This window comes from Pseudonaja textilis, unplaced genomic scaffold, assembly GCF_049901715.1.
Source record: "Pseudonaja textilis isolate UNSWEBS1 unplaced genomic scaffold, rPseTex1.2 PTEXSCF34, whole genome shotgun sequence".
Lineage (NCBI taxonomy): Eukaryota > Metazoa > Chordata > Lepidosauria > Squamata > Elapidae > Pseudonaja > Pseudonaja textilis.
In genome coordinates, this window is record NW_028262892.1 from 125,283 (window position 1) to 143,226 (window position 17,944).

The window sequence follows — 17,944 nt, forward strand, 5'->3', positions numbered from 1 at the left end:
CACATTGTGGGAGAGACACCAGCCTGTTTTGCTCACAAACAGAAGGTGGCAACCTGCTCTGGGGAAGCAAAATATTTTCTCTGCATTTGCACTTCCCCGGGGAGTTTGTGTGACCCTTGCAGAATGAGACGGTTATCGGAAAGGTTGAACCTCCCAGTTTTGCAATTTCCTTTCCCTTCAACTGGAGGCTTCATTGATCTGCTTAGCAACGGAAATTCTGGACCCAATCATGGCCATTAAGTCGAGGTCCACCTGTACTGTGCTAATGGAGGTCATATCTCTGTGCAGGATAGTAGCACAGTACACGTGGACCTTGACTTACGGCCATGATTGGGTACAGAATTTCCATTGCTAAGCAAAACAGTCATTAAGTGAGTTGCACAACCTCTTGTCAGCATGTCTTTCAGAAGATTTTGTGTCTTCCTTTGGCTGTTTCACAATTTTTTAAAAAGTGTATTTTTCATCTTTCTAGCATTTATAATTGCATTGATACCAATTGTAAGTGTTGTATACCACCCTGAGTGATACAGATATGGAGTGCGAAAGAATTTAAACATAGGAAAGTTCTTGATCTCTGCATCATGAATCTTCTTACGTCTCCATCTGGGTTGCCAGCAGAACCATGCTCAGCACTGCTGTCAGCCAAATGTGCCAGGACCATAAGTACAGAATTAAGGCACAACCTGATCAATCAATCAATCAGAATGGAGTTGGAAGGGACATTAGAAGTCTTCTTGCCCAACCCCTGCTCTATCTGGCAAGAGATTTTTAAAAAGGAGAAGTCGTATCAAAGACTAATGGAGCAATACTATCTGGTCACTCAATCTGAGAAATTATGACAGACTGATCTTCATGTGGGAATTCTCGGCAGGGAAGCAGGACCAGGACTCCGTCAGATGCAACCTCAACACTCCAGGATATGAAGGGTCCTCGTTCCTTCTCGTGAGCGGCCAGATGCCTCTTAGGCTGCTGCTCGTTATGGAACCTCTTTGTCCACTGTGAGGATGGAGGCAATGTTGGTGCTCCATGGAGCTTTTGGTGTCTCACCAGGTTCCTCTTCTGGCTGAAGGTCTTGTCACACTTGGTGCAAGAGAAGGGCTTCTCTGCCGTATGCCTCCTGGTGCCGTAGGAGGTGCTGCTTGTCATAAAAGCAGTTCCTGCACTTGGGGAAGCTGTGGGGCTTCTCCCCTGTGTGGATCCTCCAGTGGAATATGAAGTTGGAGCTGTGGTTGAAGCTCTTCCCGCATCGGGGCAGCGGAAGAGCCTCTCGCTCGTGTGGATTCCCTCGTGGGAGGTCAGCTGCGAGTGTCAGATGAAAGTCTTGCCACAGGTTGGGGCTTGTCCTTGGAGTGGATGAGCTGGTGGGGGTTGAAGCCCGACTTGTCGCAGAAGCTCTTACTGCAGACCGGGCACCGGAAGGGCTTCTCACCCATGTGCTTCCTCCAGTGGCAGGTCAGGTAGGTGCTTCAGTTGAAATGCTTCCCACACTCGGGGTAGTGGAAGGGCTTCTCCCCCATGTGCCCAGGCCCGCGTGACCATCCAGGGAACTGTAAGGGTCTCACTCAATTCACTTCAGTTCGGCCCACGCCATCCCACGTGTGTGTGTACACAGACTTTGTTCTCTGTCACCTTGTGCAGGGCAACCAAAGGAGTCTGTGGGAGAAGTTAGTAAAAAGTTAGTTCAGACCTTTCAACCTCACAAGATTTTTTTTTTGTGAACAATTGGAAGGTCTGAACTGTATTTTTTATCGTAGTCCCACAGACGACTTTAGTTGCCTTGCATGCTGCAATGGAGAACGGAGCTGGAAAGCAGGTTAGTGAAGGGATGTGGCTGTCCTGGGTAGGGGAGGTGTGGGGGGGGTTGAGGGTTTGGCATGGGTGACCTGGCTTAAGGGCCCTCAGGTAAGCCAGTGGGTGGTGGGTGGGGCAGCTCCGCACCCCCCGCCTTGCTTCATCCTCCCCACACACCCTGGCCTCTCTTCGATCTTCTCTGTTCTTCGGCACTTCTTCTCCTTGCTTGCCGCTGTAACTGGGCAGGAGGCTGAGCAACACACTGGTACAGTGGACATGAAGCAAGGTAGTGAGCTGCAGAGCTGCCCCCCCACACCCTGCACTGGTTTACCTGAGCACCCCACCAGCCAGGTACTAAAGCGCAACTGCTGCCACAGTGAGGCAGAAAGAGAAAGAGAGGGAGGGAGGGGGGAGGAAGAGAGAGAGAGAGGAAGGGAGGGAGGAAGGGACAGAGAGGGAGGGAGAGAGATGGAGGGAGGGAGGCTCTCCAAACTCTGGTGCGTGTGTGTGTCTGTGTATGAGAGAGGCAGCCAAGCAGGAGCCACCAAGATTCCCCCTCCCTCCCAACCAACCAGCCCCGCGTTCTTCTTGTCCTCATTGTCTCCGCTCAAGCAGCTTTGGGGGCCACAGGACAGGGTTTCATTTGGGATGCTACGGGATATGGGCAGCCTCCGTGTGCCCCTTTTTTGGCTGCCAGGATGGGGCTGCAGAAAGGCCCCCTTGGAGACAGTTTGGGAACCGAAACGGACATCTAGTCCACCGCTCCATGCCCACAGAGGAAAGTCTAGCTGAGAATCATGAAGAGAGCAAAGAAAATGGAGGGTCCCCGCACGGCCTGCCCTGACCCCCCTGGAGCTGCAGATCCCTAAGACTGAAGGAATCCCCCCTCCCACTTTTACTTTTGCTCTCTGCCCCCAACGCCCTCCTCCTCCTTCAGGGAGTAACCCCAAGAGAGCTGGTCAGAGGGGAAAGAAGGGCTGGAGTGGATCGGAGGATGGAGAGAAGGGTCTTTCTCTGAAGGGAACCCCGGAAAGCCGCGATTTCAGCTCTGACTGCCTCCTCAGAGGATGAAACTCCCCCAAAAGGAGCCTCCGGATCACCAAACACGGCAAAAATGGCCTGAAAATCCTTGGCTCACCCAGCTGCTTTCCTGGCTGCCCCAGGAGAGTATTTGGAGGACTGCCCCAGAAGAGAGAGAGGGGGCCAAGCTCCCCTCCAAAGCCCCAGAAGATGAGAAGCAATGGGGGAAACTCTCCAGGGAGAGAAGAAGCGACAGAGAATTGGAGAGAAACTTCCTGACAGGGAAGACAATCAGACAGTGGGACTCCTTGCCACCAGAAGTTGTGGGTGCTCCATCACTGGAGGTCCTGAAGACAAGACCAGGCAGCTCCTTGTCTGGAATGCTGGAGGTTCTCCTGCCTGAGCAGGGAGCTGAACTAGAAGACTTCCCAGGACCCTTCCAGCTCTGTAGGCTGTTCTTGGTTCTGCCCATCAATCAACCTCTTTTCTTAAGCAGCCTCCATTTTCTTCCTTTCTTGGACCTGGACCTGATTTTTCTTCCAACTCTTTCATGGGGTAAAATAGAAACCCACAACTGGCAGGTGCAACTGAAGAGATTGAATGTGGGGGAATCGCACAGCTGCTGCCCAAAAGAAATGAGAGACACAGACACAAACTTGTAGTTTTATATCAATATAAATGTACCTAACATTCCCAGCAGAGAAGAAGTCAAGAACATCCTGAGGTAAATCTCAAGCAGCCCAGAGAAGAAAAAGGTGGGGAAAAAGGAAACGCCCCCTTTCCACCTGCAGCAATCAATCAGAGTGCAGATCCCCTCATGCGGGAACCCGCCCTCGCTCGGCCACAATGGGGTGTTTGGGACTTTTGTGCACTTTCCTTCTCCAGCCATTAAATGGGATAATTTCACATTTAAAGGGTTCAAAAGAAAAAGACCTAAAATGACTTTGCTTTTGTCCATTAGATAAAATTGTCAGGCTGGAATTTTTTTTAAAAAAGATGTCTGACTGCATCGCCAGCATTTATTACATTTATAGGGTTTTTACAAGAAGACAAAGGCAACATAGACACAGCATCTGGATTGGAGAATGGATACCACATGGGTGAAACCTCCCAACCACATTGGCACAACCTCCCAACCAATCCTTAAGACTAGTGATGATGTTAGTAAATGAGATCACTTTTATGTCTGGAAAGTCCGGGACTTTCAGCTTCACCAAGATAGGGAATGAGATCATGCAAGTAACCAAGAGGCCTTATGTAGGTTTTTAGACATTGCAGCTTGCTGCTAGCATCTAGCACCTTCTATAGGATCTCAATAGCTGCTACAATTTTTCTTTGTGTTTTGTATAATAAATAAATAAATAAGATCTTCAGACTCTAGAAAGAATGCAAAGAAGAAGCTAAAAGATATTTAAAAAATGGTTGCTGGAACTGGGTGTGTCTGGTCTGAGGAAAAGAAGGACGAGGAGAGACATGGTGGCATCTTTCAATATCTCAGGGATTTCCACAAAAAATTTTCTTTTCTTTTCTCTTCTCTTCTCTAAATAAATATAGAAGCGGACCTAATGAAAGAGGTGGAGGTGGAGTTGCACTTTATAGAGAAGGAATAACCAAACAGCTCTAGAAAGGCCAGAGAAGAAAGATGAAAACCTCCTTCAAGGCATTATTTTATTTTATTTTATTTGGTTTGTCAATTGCTTACAAGATAATAGGTATCAGCAAAAACATAGTTATGAATACATGGACACATATAGAAAAAATAAAATAAACAATAGGACGGGGACGGTAGGCACGTTGGTGCGCTTATGCTCACCTCCTACAGACCTCTTAGGAAAGGGGTGAGGTCAATAGTAGAAAGTCTAAGGTTAAAGTTTTTGGGGTTTGGGTAAGAAACCACGGAGTCAGGTAGTTTTGAGTTCACATAAAAGGGGGAAAAGAAGCACAGATGTAGAAGCCTCTGTCTGACAGGGAGCCAAGGAGAGGGGCCTTTCCCGCTACTCCCAAGCCCATCATCCCCGCCCTCTCCCTTCCCCTTCCCACGTTCCCTCTTTCCCTCCCTTTCTACCATCCTGGCCCTTTGCCCCGAATCCACCAGGGGGCGACCTCCGCCATGGGAAAGTAACTCCAGGCCACTGGAGGGCGAACGTCATGGCTGTCTTCCCAGAGGAGTGACATCACGGAGCCTTGCCTCTCTAGGACGCCGCACTCGCTCTCCTCGACCGCTGGGATGCCGCAGGAGGCGGAGAGGCTGTGGGAGAATCTGGCGGGGGGACATCCAGACGTTCCAAGGTGAGGGGGGTGCTCTTCCCGGGTCCCATGCTTCCCAGCCGCCCTCTCCATGCCAAGTAGAAGGAGGGGAGGATGGGCCTGGCAGAGGTCCAGCAGGAGAGGAGAGAAGCCGGCCGAGGAGGAAGAGGCAGGATTCGCATAGGGCTCCCCGAGGGCCTGATCCTGTCTCCGGAGAGAGAAGCGGGATGGGGTGGGGGGCTCACCTGCTGACTCCTTCCCGGCCATGCTCGGGAGCCCCTGGGCCCTGGGGTGGGAGGATCCGCTTGGGGCTCTGGGCAGGTTGTGGGAAGGGGGTCCAGGGGCTGAATCCCCCTTTCTGATCCTGGGTGTCGTTTTTTTCTCTTCCTCCCAGATCCGGAACATTAGAGCTCTCGACAGCCTTTGCAAGCCAGGATTTTCTCTCTGGGAGAAGGAAGGAAGGAAGAGAGCAGACGGACCAGTAGGGATCCATCCTGTGGACCCAGAAATTGTCCCGTGAAGGAAGAGGCTCCTGGAGACCCTGGAGCCCTTTGGAGTTGCTCTGCCAGAGAGACGAAGGATGGAGAGACTCCCTTTGGCTAAGGAGGGGAGCAGAAAAGGCCCTGCGGCTCTTCAGCCTGGGAGCTGTGGGGAGAGTTGGACCAGAACCAGGCAGAAGATCCTGCAGGAGGGAACCAGCCTCCCCTCTGAAGTTCCACCCTGGAGCTCCGTCCAATACTGGGAGACTGAGGGTCCCCGAGGACTTTGCAGCCGACTCTATGACTTGTGCAGGCGATGGCTGAGGCCAGGAAAGCACAGCAAAGCCCAGATGCTGGACCTGGTGGTTCTGGAGCGGCTCCTGGCTCTCCTACCCCCAGAGATGGAGTGCTGGGTGCGGGAGTGTGGAGCAGAGAGCAGCTCCCAGGCAGTGGCCCTGGCAGAAGGCTTCCTCCTGAGCCAGGCGGAGGAGCAGAAGGAGCAGCTCCAGTGGCAGGTGGGAGACTTTAGGGAGCTCGGAAGGGAATAAAGAGAGAAAGTGTTTGAATGCTTCATCCGTCCTTCCCAAACTTCTCCCATTTTCATAACGTGTAGCAATTCTCCAGTTCTTCTAGGACATTGTTCTATTGTTTTCTCATTCAGCCACACGGATCGATATTGAGGGCTTTGAGGTTTTGTTACGAATATAAGAATCCACTTTATTTCTTGTGATGTTCATTAATTCTGCTTTTTTCTTTCTTCCTCCTATTTGAAGTGCTGCACTGTGGAGATCAGAGATCCTGAGGAAAAGAAGAACCCATCAAATCCCCCTCAGGAGCTATTTTTCAGGAGGATCCCTTGGGAAGATCCAAGTCAGGACACCTCAGGAGGTAATGGAAGATCCTCCGATTCCCCATCTGTCTTCCCTCCCCTTCTCTCCTATAGAATACCTCCTCCTATTTTATTAATTATGCATTTTGAAATTATTTATTCCTTACAGAGAAGCAAAGAATGAAGCTTTCTTGTTCTTATGATGGCGATCAAACAGTGGTTGAACCTCCAAATCAAGTAAGAAAGGGAAAACATATTACATTTGTAATCTCCTTTCAGGAAGTTGAGCAAGTGTGCAGAGCGCTCTGTCCTTCTATTTCCCCCTTGTTTGTCCTGGATTATTTTTGTGTTCTTCTACAACATGGAGAGCAGAAAGCCCTATAACATTTTCCATAAATGGCTGTCCAGTTTCTTCATCAACACCTCCAGTGTTGGAGCAACCACAATTTCTGGAGGGAAGTCATTCCACTGATTAATTGTTCTCACTGTCAGGAAATTTCTGTTTACTTGTAGGTTGGTTCTCTCCTTGAATAGTTTCCATCCGTTGCTTCTTGGAACACTGCTATCATGTCACCCCTAGTCCTCCTTTTCATGAAACTAGACAGAGCCAATTCCAGCCACCGTTCTTTATATGTTTTAGCCTCCAGTTTATAATAATTGTTGTTGCTCTTCCCTGCACCAGAGTCTCAAGATCGTTTTTACATCTGGCAACCAAAACTGGATGCAATATTCCAAGTGTGGTCTTACCAAGGCATTATAAAGTATCTTCTTGATTCTATCCTTCTTAATGCAGCCTATGATTCTGTTGGAGGGTTTTTTTTGGTACCTGTAGGATAGACTCAGGTTTAAGTGGTTGTCCACTAGGACTCCAAGATCCCTGTTGCACTTACTGCAGTTGAGTCAGGTATCACCTTTTCTATGCCTGTGGATTTGGTTTTTCTTTCCTAAATGTAGAACCTTACATTTCTCACTGTTGATTTCCTTTTGTTAGATGGGACCCAATCTGTCGATCCTTCTATATCTCGAGCTTATCTTCTGGAGTGTTGGTATTTCCTGTCAATTTGGTCTTGTCTGCAAATTTGACGAGTTCCCTTTCTATCCTCTTGTCTAAATCAATGATGAAGATGAACAGATCTTGCGAATCCTCCTGTTCTTTTTTCCATGTCCAGGAGGGTCTGGTGTCCTTCGAGGAGGTGGCTGTGTATTTCTCTGAGGACGAATGGTCTCAGCTGGATCCTGACCAGAAAGCGCTGCATTCGGAAGTCATGCTTGAAAACCATAGGAACGTGGTCTCTCTGGGTAAGAGTTTTCTAGTCTCCAATCAAGAAGAGAGATTATAGTTAGTTTTTTTTATTTAAAAAACACTAATTGGATATTGTCTCCTGGGAAGTAGAAGGAAAGGATCTGGCCTTGTCTTGCTCCAAGGAAGGAAAGAGTCAATTTCTTTCTGTGCCATTTCTAATCTGTATTTTTCCATTTCTATTTGAACTTATCTGTGGGAGGCTGAAAAGAACAAGGTGTGCTTTTATGTGTCCTTTGGAGGTCGTGTGAGAGGATTGTGTTGTCATTTGTCCTCTGGAACCTCCCCAAATTGTGTGAGAACAATTTTCACGCTCAGCCCATGGAAGAGCATTCTCCCAATTCAATTCAAGAACAAAGGCCTCATGCAGTGTGACTCAGAGCATCCTAGGGTACAGGTAATCCCCGAGTTACGACCGTTCACTTCGCAAATGTTCCAAGTTACGACCAGTCCTCCGCAAGTATTGAGACCCACTCCCAAAATTTATGAGTGTTGCAGCACCACGATCATCATTCACACTTACGAATGACAGTAGAGGCGCTACAACATTCGCCCTACCTATTCCCCCACCCCATCTCGCAGGGACTTACTGTATTTTTCAGAATATAAGGTGCACTTTTCCCCTCCCAAAAAGTGGGTGGAAATGTCTGTGTGTCTTATAGAGCAAATACAGGCCTGTTTTTGGCCTCCCATACCCTCAGCGCATTCCCTTATTGCCCTCCTTGGTGTCCAGAAGGGCAAAAACAGGCATGGAGAGTGCTTCTGGATTCCAGGGCAGGCATAAATGAGATGCACGGAGTCTAAAAACTTTTATTTTCTTGTTTTATTTCTCTAAAGCTAGGTGCGTCTTACAGTCTGAGAAATACGGTACCTTGACGATGTGGCGAGCCATCGGTTCCCTTGCCTACTTCAGTGCATTTGCAGAAAAAAATAGTGAGAGATACACGAGATCAGTAGTGGGATATCTAGCGCTATTGATCTCACGTGATCTTGCGCTACAATGCTTTAGGCCTCTGTTGACTGCTAACCAAGGCCTGCAGCAGATCCAGGGCAAAAGAGCAGGAAGTCGTGTAGTCCTCAGTTCTTTAAAGAACACAGGGTCTAAAATACTGCAGTGCCCCAATAAATCTTAAGTTTTCTCTTAATTCCTCCGTGGATGTTTCCGCTGATTATTATGAAATTCAATGGTGAAAAAATAAGGTTCTACATTTAGGCAAAAAAAACCAAAACAAAACACAGGTACAGTATATGTGGTACTTTGCTGAATAGTAATAGCTGTTAGAGGGATCTTGGAGTCCGAGTGGACAACCATTTAAATATGAGCTAGCCGTGTACAGCAGCTGCCAAAAATTCAACACATTTCTATGCTGCATAAACAGAGGGATAGAATCAAGATCACGTGAAGTGTTAATACCTCTTGATAATGCCTTGGTGAGGCCACACTTGGAATACTGCATCCAGTTTTGGTCGCCACAATAGTAAAAAAAGATGTTGAGACTCTAGAAACAGTGCAGAGAAGAGCAACAAAGATGATTAGGGGACTAGAGACTAAAACATTTAATGAACAGTTGCTGGAATTAGCTATGTATAATTTAATGAAAAGAAGGACTAGGGGAGACATGATAGCACTTTACCATTATCTCAGGGGCTGCCACAAAAAAGAGGGAATCAAGCTATTCTATTCCTTAACTCAGAACTGATTCTGAGTGAGATTTGCATATATAAAGATAATTGTAAAGGAAGAGACATTTTCCAGATATTTTCAAAGCTTTCATGACTCATGAATATAGAAATCTCGTGTCTATCACACCACTGTAGGCATGCAAACGAACATACAACCAATGGAATTTTTGAGAAATTCAGAAGGAAATTCACTTGACTTTCTACACTTTGATCTTTTTCTCTAACCTTGTTATCATTTTCATTTCCCTTTTGCTTTGAAGGTAATAATGGGCAGGAGAATCAAGATTCCTGTGAACTGTTCCAAGTGATTAATGCTAAAGATGGAATTCGAATGGAATTCGAAAGCCATGAGAGAAACCAGTCAAAGAATTGGAATCAGGAAAGCTCATCTTCCACTGATGCTCCGATGCAAGACTTTCTTGCCCAAGAAGAGAAAATAAGGAAAAACTATTCTGGAAAAACTGTGCAGATATTCAAAGATAAAGTGCAAGTAAATGAGAACTATTTAATTGAAAACAACAAAGAAGATGCTATAAGAAGATACAACGGACAAAATTACAATGGGACATTCATTCTTTCACTTGGGAGTAACTTCCTTATATCTCAAAAAGTGATTGACACAAAAGAGGAGCCGTATAAATGTTTGGAATGTGGAAAATGTTTTAGAACAAACACGCAACTTACTTTCCATAATAGGATCCAGTCGGGAGAAAAACCATATAAATGCATGGAATGTGGAAAGACCTTTGCTGATAGCAGTAATCTTATTTCCCATGAAAGAATTCACACAGGGGAGAAACCATATAAATGCACAGAGTGTGGAATGAGCTTTGCTCAAAGTGGTCATCTTATTTCCCATAAATTCATCCACACAGGGGAGAAGCCATATAAATGCACAGAGTGTGGAAAGACCTTTACTCGAAGAAGTAGTCTTATTTCCCATAAGATGATACACACTGGGGAGAAACCATATAAATGCATGGAGTGTGGAAAGACCTTTGCTCTGAGCAGTAGACTTAGAAGCCACAAAAAGATCCACTCAGGAGAGAAACCATATAAATGCATGGAGTGTGGAAAGACCTTTGCTAATAACAGTGACCTAAGAAGACACCAAATGATCCACTCAGGAGAGAAACCATATAAATGCATGGAGTGTGGAAAGACCTTTGCTAATAACAGTGACCTAAAAAGACACCAAATGATCCACTCAGGAGAGAAACCATATAAATGCATGGAATGTGGAAAGACCTTTGCTGATAGCAGTAATCTTATTTCCCATGAAAGAATTCACACAGGAGAAAAACCATTTAAATGCATGGAGTGTGGGAAAACCTTTACTCGAAGAAGTAATCTTATTTCCCATAAGATGATACACACAGGGGAGAAGCCGTATAAATGCATGGAGTGTGGAAAGACGTTTACTTATAGCAGTGGACTTAGAAGCCACAAAACGATCCACTCAGGAGAGAAACCATATAAATGCATGGAGTGTGAAAAGACCTTTGCTTGGCGCAGTGACCTTAGAAGACACAAAACGCTCCACACAGGAGAGAAACCATATAAATGCATGGAGTGTGGAAAGACCTTTGCTCAAAGTGGTCATCTTATTTCCCATAAGTTCATCCACACAGGGGAGAAGCCGTATAAATGCATGGAGTGTGGAAAGACCTTTGCTCAGAGCAGTGGCCTTAGAAGCCACAAAACGCACCACACATGAGAGAAACCATTTAAATGCAGGGAATGTGGAAAGACCTTTACTTGAAGAAGTAATCTTATTTCCCATAAGATGATACACACTGGGGAGACGCCGTATAAATGCACGGAGTGTGGAAAGATCTTTGCTCTGAGCAGTAAACTTAGAAGCCACAAAAAGATCACTCAGGAGAGAAACCCCATATAGGTGAAACTCAAAAAATTAGAATATCATGCAAAAGTTCATTTATTTCAGTAATGCAACTTAAAAGGTGAACCTAATATATGAGATAGACTCATTACATGCAAAGCAAGATAGTTCAAGCCGTGATTTGTCATAATTGAGATGATTATGGCTTACAGCTCATAAAAACCCCAAATCCACAATCTCAGAAAATTAAGAGTATTACATGCAATCATTAAAACAAGCATTGTACATAGAACAATATCAGACATCTGAAAAGTAGAAGCATGCATATGTACTCAGTATTTGGTTTGGGCCCCTTTTGCAGCAATTACTGCCTCAATGGGGCATCGCATGGAAGCTATCAGCCTGTGACACTACTGGGGTGTTATGGAAGACCAGGATGCTTCAATAGTGGCCTTCAGGTCTTCTGCATTGTTCTGTCTCATGTCTTATCTTTCTCTTGGCAATGCCCCATAGATTCTCTATGGGGTTCAGGTCAGGTGAGTTTGCTGGCCAATCAAATACAGTAATACTCCGGTCATTGAACCAGGCTTTGGTGCTTTTGGTAGTGTGGGCAGGTGCCAAGTACTGCTGGAAAATGAAGTCAGCATCCCCTTAAAGCTCGTTTGCGGAAGGAAGCATGAAGTGCTCCAAAATCTAGTAGACAGCTGCGTTGACCCTGGACTTAATGAAGCACAGTGGACCAACACCAGCAGATGACATGGCTCCCCAAATCAACACAGACTGGAAATTTCACACTGGACTTCAAGCATCTTGCAGTGTGTGCCTCTGCAGACTCCGGGACTTTGGTTTCCAAATAAGATGCAAAAGTTGCTCTCATCAGAAAAGAGGACTTTGGACCACTGAGCAACAGACCAGTTCTGTTTTTCTTTAGCCCAGGTAAGACGCTTCTGATGTTTGTTGTTCAGGAGCAGCTTGACAAGAGGAATACGACATTTGAAGCCCATGTCCAGGATCCATCTGTGTGTGGTGGCTCTTGATGCACTGACTCCAGCCTCAGTCCACTCCTTGTGAAAGTCCCCAACACTTTTGAATGGCCTTTTCCTGACAATCCTCTCCAGGCTGCGGTCATCCCTGCTGCTTGTGCATCTTTTTCTTCCACACTTTTCCCTTCCACATAACTTTCTATTAATGTGCTTTAATTAATGTACAGCACTTTGGGACACATCCAACTTCTTTTGCAATTACCTTTTGAGGCTTTCCCTCCTTATGGAAGGTGTCCATGATGGTTTTCTGCACAACTGTCAGGTGAGCAGTCTTTCCCATGATTGTGATTCCTACTGAACCAGACTGAGAAACCATTTTAAAGGCCCTTTGCAGGTGTTATGGCTTAATTAGCTGAATAGATTAGCCTAGAATATTGAACCTTTTCACAATATTCTAATTTTCTGAGATTGTGGATTTGGGGTTTTCGTGAGCTGTAAGCCATAATCATCACAATTATGACAAATCATGGCTTGAACTATTTTGCTTTGCATGTAATGAGTCTATCTCATTCACCTTTTAAGTTGCATTACTGAAATAAATGAACTTTTCCAGGATATTGTAATTTTTCAAGTTTCACCTGTAAATGCATGGAGTGTGGAAAGACCTTTGCTGATAGCAGTAATCTTATTTCCTACGAAAGAATTCACACAGGAGAGAAACCATTTAAATGCATGGAGTGTGGAAAAACCTTTACTCGAAGAAGTAATCTTATTTCCCATAAGATGATACACACAGGGGAGAAGCCGTATAAATGCATGGAGTGTGGAAAGACGTTTACTCAGAGCAATACCCTTAAAAGCCACAAAAAGCTCCATACAGGTGAGAAGCCCTTTAAATGCACAGAATGTGGAAGGTCCTTTGCTCATAGATATAAACTTATTTCTCATAAGATGATCCAGACCAAAGAAGCCATATAAATGTATGGGATTTGGAAAGAGCTTTGCTCATAGATGAAATGTTATTTCCCATTAGAAATTAGGTAAAGGAATATTATTGTGATGTAGGAATTAAATACAAAGGGGGTTGACAATTAGAAACATGTTGATATAATTAACATAAAAAGTATAAATAAGCTAATACATGAAATGAGTTACAATTATTTTGTTACTATCTTTATTACTAGTATATATGTTGATATTTGTTTTTTCTTTTGCTTTTTCGTAAATGATATGCCCTGACAATATACTGTATTCAAAATATTTATGAATAAAATACACTGCTCAAAAAAATAAAGGGAACACAAAAATAAGACATCCTAGATCTGAATGAATGAAAAATTCTTATTAAATACTTTGTTCATTACATAGGTGAATGCGCTGACAACAAAATCACACAAAAATTATCAATGTAAATCAAATTTTGTAACCCATGGAGGTCTGGATTTGGAGTTACATTCAAAATTCAAGTGGAAAAAATCACTACAGGGTGATCCAACTTTGATGTAATGTCCTTAAAAGAAGTCAAAATGAGGCTCAGTAGTGTGTGTGGCCTCCACGTGCCTGTATGACCTCCCTACAACGCCTGGACATGCTCCTGAAGAGATGGTGGACAGTCTCCTGTGGGATTTCCTCCCACTAAAGCATCCCCCAACTCCTGGACAGTCTGTGGTGCAATGTGGTGTTGGTGGATGGAGCGAGACATGATGTCCCAGATGTGCTCAATTGGATTCAAGTCTGGGGAACAGGCGGGCCAGTCCATAGCATCAATGCCTTCATCTTGCAGGAACTGCTACCACACTCCAGCCACTTGAGGTCTAGCATTGTCTTGCATTAGGAGGAACCCTGGGCCAACGGCATCAGCATATGGTCTCACAAGGGGTCTGAGGATCTCCTCTCGGTACCTAATGGCAGTCAGGCTACCTCTGGAGAGCACATGGAGCATTGTGCGGCTCCCTAAGGAAATGCCACCCCACACCATTACTGACCCACTACCAAACTGGTCATGCTGGAGGATGTTGCAGGCAGTAGAACATTCTCCACGGTGTCTCCAGACCCTGTCACATCTGTCACATGTGCTCAGTGTGAACCTGCTTTCATCTGTGAAGAGCACAGGGCACCAGTGGCGAATTTGCCAATCTTCTCTGGCAAATGCCAAACGTCCTGCATGGTGTTGGGCTGTAAGCACAACGCCCACCTGTGGACGTCGGGCCCTCATACCACCCTCATGGAGTCTGTTTCTGACCATTTGAGCAGCCACATGCACATTTATGGCCTGCTGGAGGTCATTTTGTAGGGCTCTGGCAGTGCTCCTCCTGCCCCTCCTTGCACAAAGGTGGAGGTAGTGGTCCTGATGCTGGGTTGTTGCCCTCCTCCGACCTCCTCCATGTCTCCTTGATGTACTGGCCTGGTAGCGCTTCCATGCTCTGGACACTATGCTGACAGACACAGCAAACCTTCTTGCCACAGCTTGCATTGATGTGTCATCCTGGATGAGCTGCATTACCTGAGCCATTTGTGTGGGTTCTAGACTCCGCCTCATGCTACCACTAGAGTGAAAGCACCGCCAGCATTCAGAAGTGAACCAAACCATCAGCCAGAAAGCATAGGAACTGAGAAGTGGTCTGTGGTCACCACCTGCAGAACCGCTCCTTTACTGGGGATGTCTTGCTAACTGCCTATGCTTTCCACCTGTTGTCTATTCCATTTGCACAACAACATGTGAAAATGATTGTCAATCAGTGTTGCTACCTAAGTGGACAGTTTGATTTCATAGAAGTTGGAGTTACATTGTGTTGTTTAAGTGTTCCCTTTATTTTTTTTTGAGCAGTGTACATACTAAAATAAAATCCGTAAAATAAATGCATGGAATGTGGAAAGAGTTTTGCTCAGAATGATCATCTTACTTTTCATAAAAGGATCCACGCTTGGGTGAAACTATATAGCAATAGCAATTCCACTTAGACTTACATACCACTCCACATTGCTTTACGAGTCTCTGAGCAGTTTACAAAGTCATCTTATTGTCCCCAGCAATCTGAAAAAAGTATATGGAGTCTTAGGCGGCTTGAGATGGTGGCCAGATAACATTGTTGGGAGCGACCCTGGAGGTCATCTAGTCCAGCCCATCAGAGTTCTCTGAGGAAGGGAGCAGGAAGCGGGGGAGAAATGGCCCAAACTACTCTGGGATCTCTGTTCGGGACTGCTTTGCGAGGAAAAGGGGGATCCTCCTGACCCACAGAAGGAAAGAAATGCGGGGTTGGAGGGTCGTGAGTCCTGAAGGAGCCGCTTCGTCCAGACTTTCCGAGCAAGAGAGATGCGGGTTTCAAGGAGGGAATTGCCTTTTTCTCCCCAGAAGCGAAGCAGCACCTCTCCCTGGTTTAGCGGAAGGTTTTCCGGGGCTTCTCTCCTGTTTGGGGGTGTCTATGGGTAACCCTGACTTGCCCTCTCTACCTCTCTCTCCCTCCCTTGTTATCCAGTGCAGCAGCGTTTTCTTCAGCAGGATCTACCCATGAAATGAACATGTGTATGTGCATGTCTGTGCATGTGTCAGAGGAAGAATGTGTTGTCGAGGAGGGAGGGAGGATTTTTCTTGGACTTTTGAGCTGGGAGGGGCCGGAACGAGTTGAAGCACCAATGGGAATTCTCCTTGCTGGGGACAAAGAACACTGGGCTACAGACTTCAGCCTTGAGCCACAGGGACTGCATGGACATTGGTCTCCTAACTATCGCAGGCTCGCTCAAATGTCACGATGTTTACATGCGTGGAACCGGGAAAGGTTGGGTGACGTGATTAATGACACTGCCATAAGCGGCGACTCCTCTAGTGTGACCATCTTGAGCGAATTTTTGCTCTCAGAGAGGTTTGCCCCTCTGATAATTTATGATAAAGTAGGGAGGAGGGCGTTCAGGGACAGTGAACGAAGCTGAAAGTGGGAGGGGGGAAATCCCTTCAGTTCTTTTGGGGGGGCTGCAGCTCAAAGGGGGGATCATGGCAGGCCCAGAAGGGACCCTCCACTTTTTTTGCTCTCCTCACGATTCTAAGCTACACTTTCCTCTGTGTGCACGGAGGGGTGGACTAGATGTCCATTTAGATTGTCAAACTGCCGCAGGGGGGGGGGCTGGTCCTTCTCAGAAAGGAGCCTCCAGGCTCTTTCTAGCTAACTCGGGGGAGGGGAAGGGTCCTTGAAAAGGGGGAGTGGGGGGATGGGCTGACTAAGGAGGAGAAGGGAGAGGGGAGGCAGGGGCTCCTCCAGGAGGAGGGACTTGTGCAGGGATGGCAAACTTTGTAAGTGCCCCCCCAAACCCCCTTATTTCTCACAAAGGCCCAACGGGGCCATTTAACCTGAAGAAGGAGGTTTTGGGAGGAATTCCAGTCCTTCTTTCCCTACTTGGCTTCTCCCTGGTGGCTCCGGATTCCTTTCACAGCACAACTCAGGAACGATGGGAGGGTAGAGGAGGAGCCTCTGAAGGGCCCTCCCATCCTCCCTCCCTCCCTCCTTCCTCTGATTTCACTTTCCTTCCTTTAATCCTGTATATTATGGTTCTTTCCCGGGCTGTCATTCTCCTCTCTCTCCCTCCCTCTCCCTCCCCCTCGGTCCTTGGAAAAAGTGAGACATCTGTTCCCCCATCCCCGCCTTTAATCATCAGGACTTTGCCTCCCAGCCGGAATCAGGGTGGGGTCTGGATGGGGGTGGGAGGAGTTTTCCTCGGATTTCGGAATTGGGAGAGCCCAGAAAAGCAGAAGGACCAATGGGAATCCTCCCTTCTGTAGCGCCATCAGTGTCCTGGCAGAATTTCCTTGGACCGTAGTTCAGCGCAGAGAGAGAGGAGCAGAGAAAGTGGGAGGTGAGATCTTTTCAGTCACATGGGGGCCGCAGGTCAAGGGGGGGGTTCAGGTCAGCCCTGGAGGGGAGTGTGGGATTCCTTTTGCCCTTCCCCTCCACTCCGACGTGGAGTGGGGTGGCGGTGGTTGAGAGAAGGGGAGGCAGAGCCCCCACAGCCAGCAAGGACTCGGGAGTTGATTGGGGAGTCCTCAGGAGCCTTCACACACACACACACACACAGTTGATAGGAGTGCCCCTCCCCCAATCACATGGGGGCCACTGCCCTCCACGCCCCCACAAAGACTTTGGCTCCCTTCCTGGCAAAGGGGCTGCCGGACAGCCGGTTTCAACCCCAGCGCTGTGGGGTTTTCTAACCCACCGCCAGAAGGTTGGCTTTTGGTTCAAGAAGGGCGGTTGTTGATATGAATGGGGGAATAATGGTGGGGGAAGCGGGAATCTCTGACAGAAAATCGTGAAGAGAACAGAGAAAGTGGAGGATCCCTTCTGGGGCTGTCATGAACAGCCTTGAGCTGAAGCCCGCCAAAACTGAAGGGATCCTCCCTCCTCTTTCAGGTGAAGTCACGAAGGACTCTACCCGGAGACCGGTGACGCTCACGCAGGGAGAATTCCCAATGGTTCTGGCCCTCCCATATCAAAAGTTCGAGAAAAAGGCTCCCCCCCTCCACCCATTCAATTCACAGAGGAAGATCTCTACCATGGGAAGACTTTCTGCGCTGGAGGAGGAAGGACCCGGATCTTCCCAGCCTCCCCTCCCCACTTTCCCAGGGGAATCCTCCGCGTGTCTCTTTGCTCGCAACATCTGGACAAAGTGGCTCCTCCCCGCCCCTCGGCCCCAAATGGGAAGGAATCCTCCCCCACCCCCACTTTTCCTAGTTTCTTCTCCTCTTTCAGCTCCTTTCTTCGGAATAACTTCTATGTTTGCTAT

The 17,944-nt window shown here is 47.0% G+C and overlaps 1 protein-coding gene across 1 annotated transcript; it reads left to right on the forward strand.

Annotated features, from left to right (window-relative positions):
* The first annotated feature begins 5,024 nt into the window (after positions 1–5,024).
* LOC148123633 (uncharacterized) lies at positions 5,025–15,245 on the forward strand. The gene is made up of 8 exons (XM_087919176.1): positions 5,025–5,100; positions 5,453–6,052; positions 6,311–6,425; positions 6,536–6,603; positions 7,536–7,665; positions 9,610–11,053; positions 12,877–13,068; positions 15,031–15,245. Exons 2-8 carry the CDS (start codon positions 5,639–5,641, stop codon positions 15,134–15,136), a joined length of 2,469 nt encoding a protein of 822 aa, XP_087775302.1. The 5' UTR covers positions 5,025–5,100; positions 5,453–5,638; the 3' UTR covers positions 15,137–15,245.
* The last annotated feature ends 2,699 nt before the right edge of the window (positions 15,246–17,944 follow it).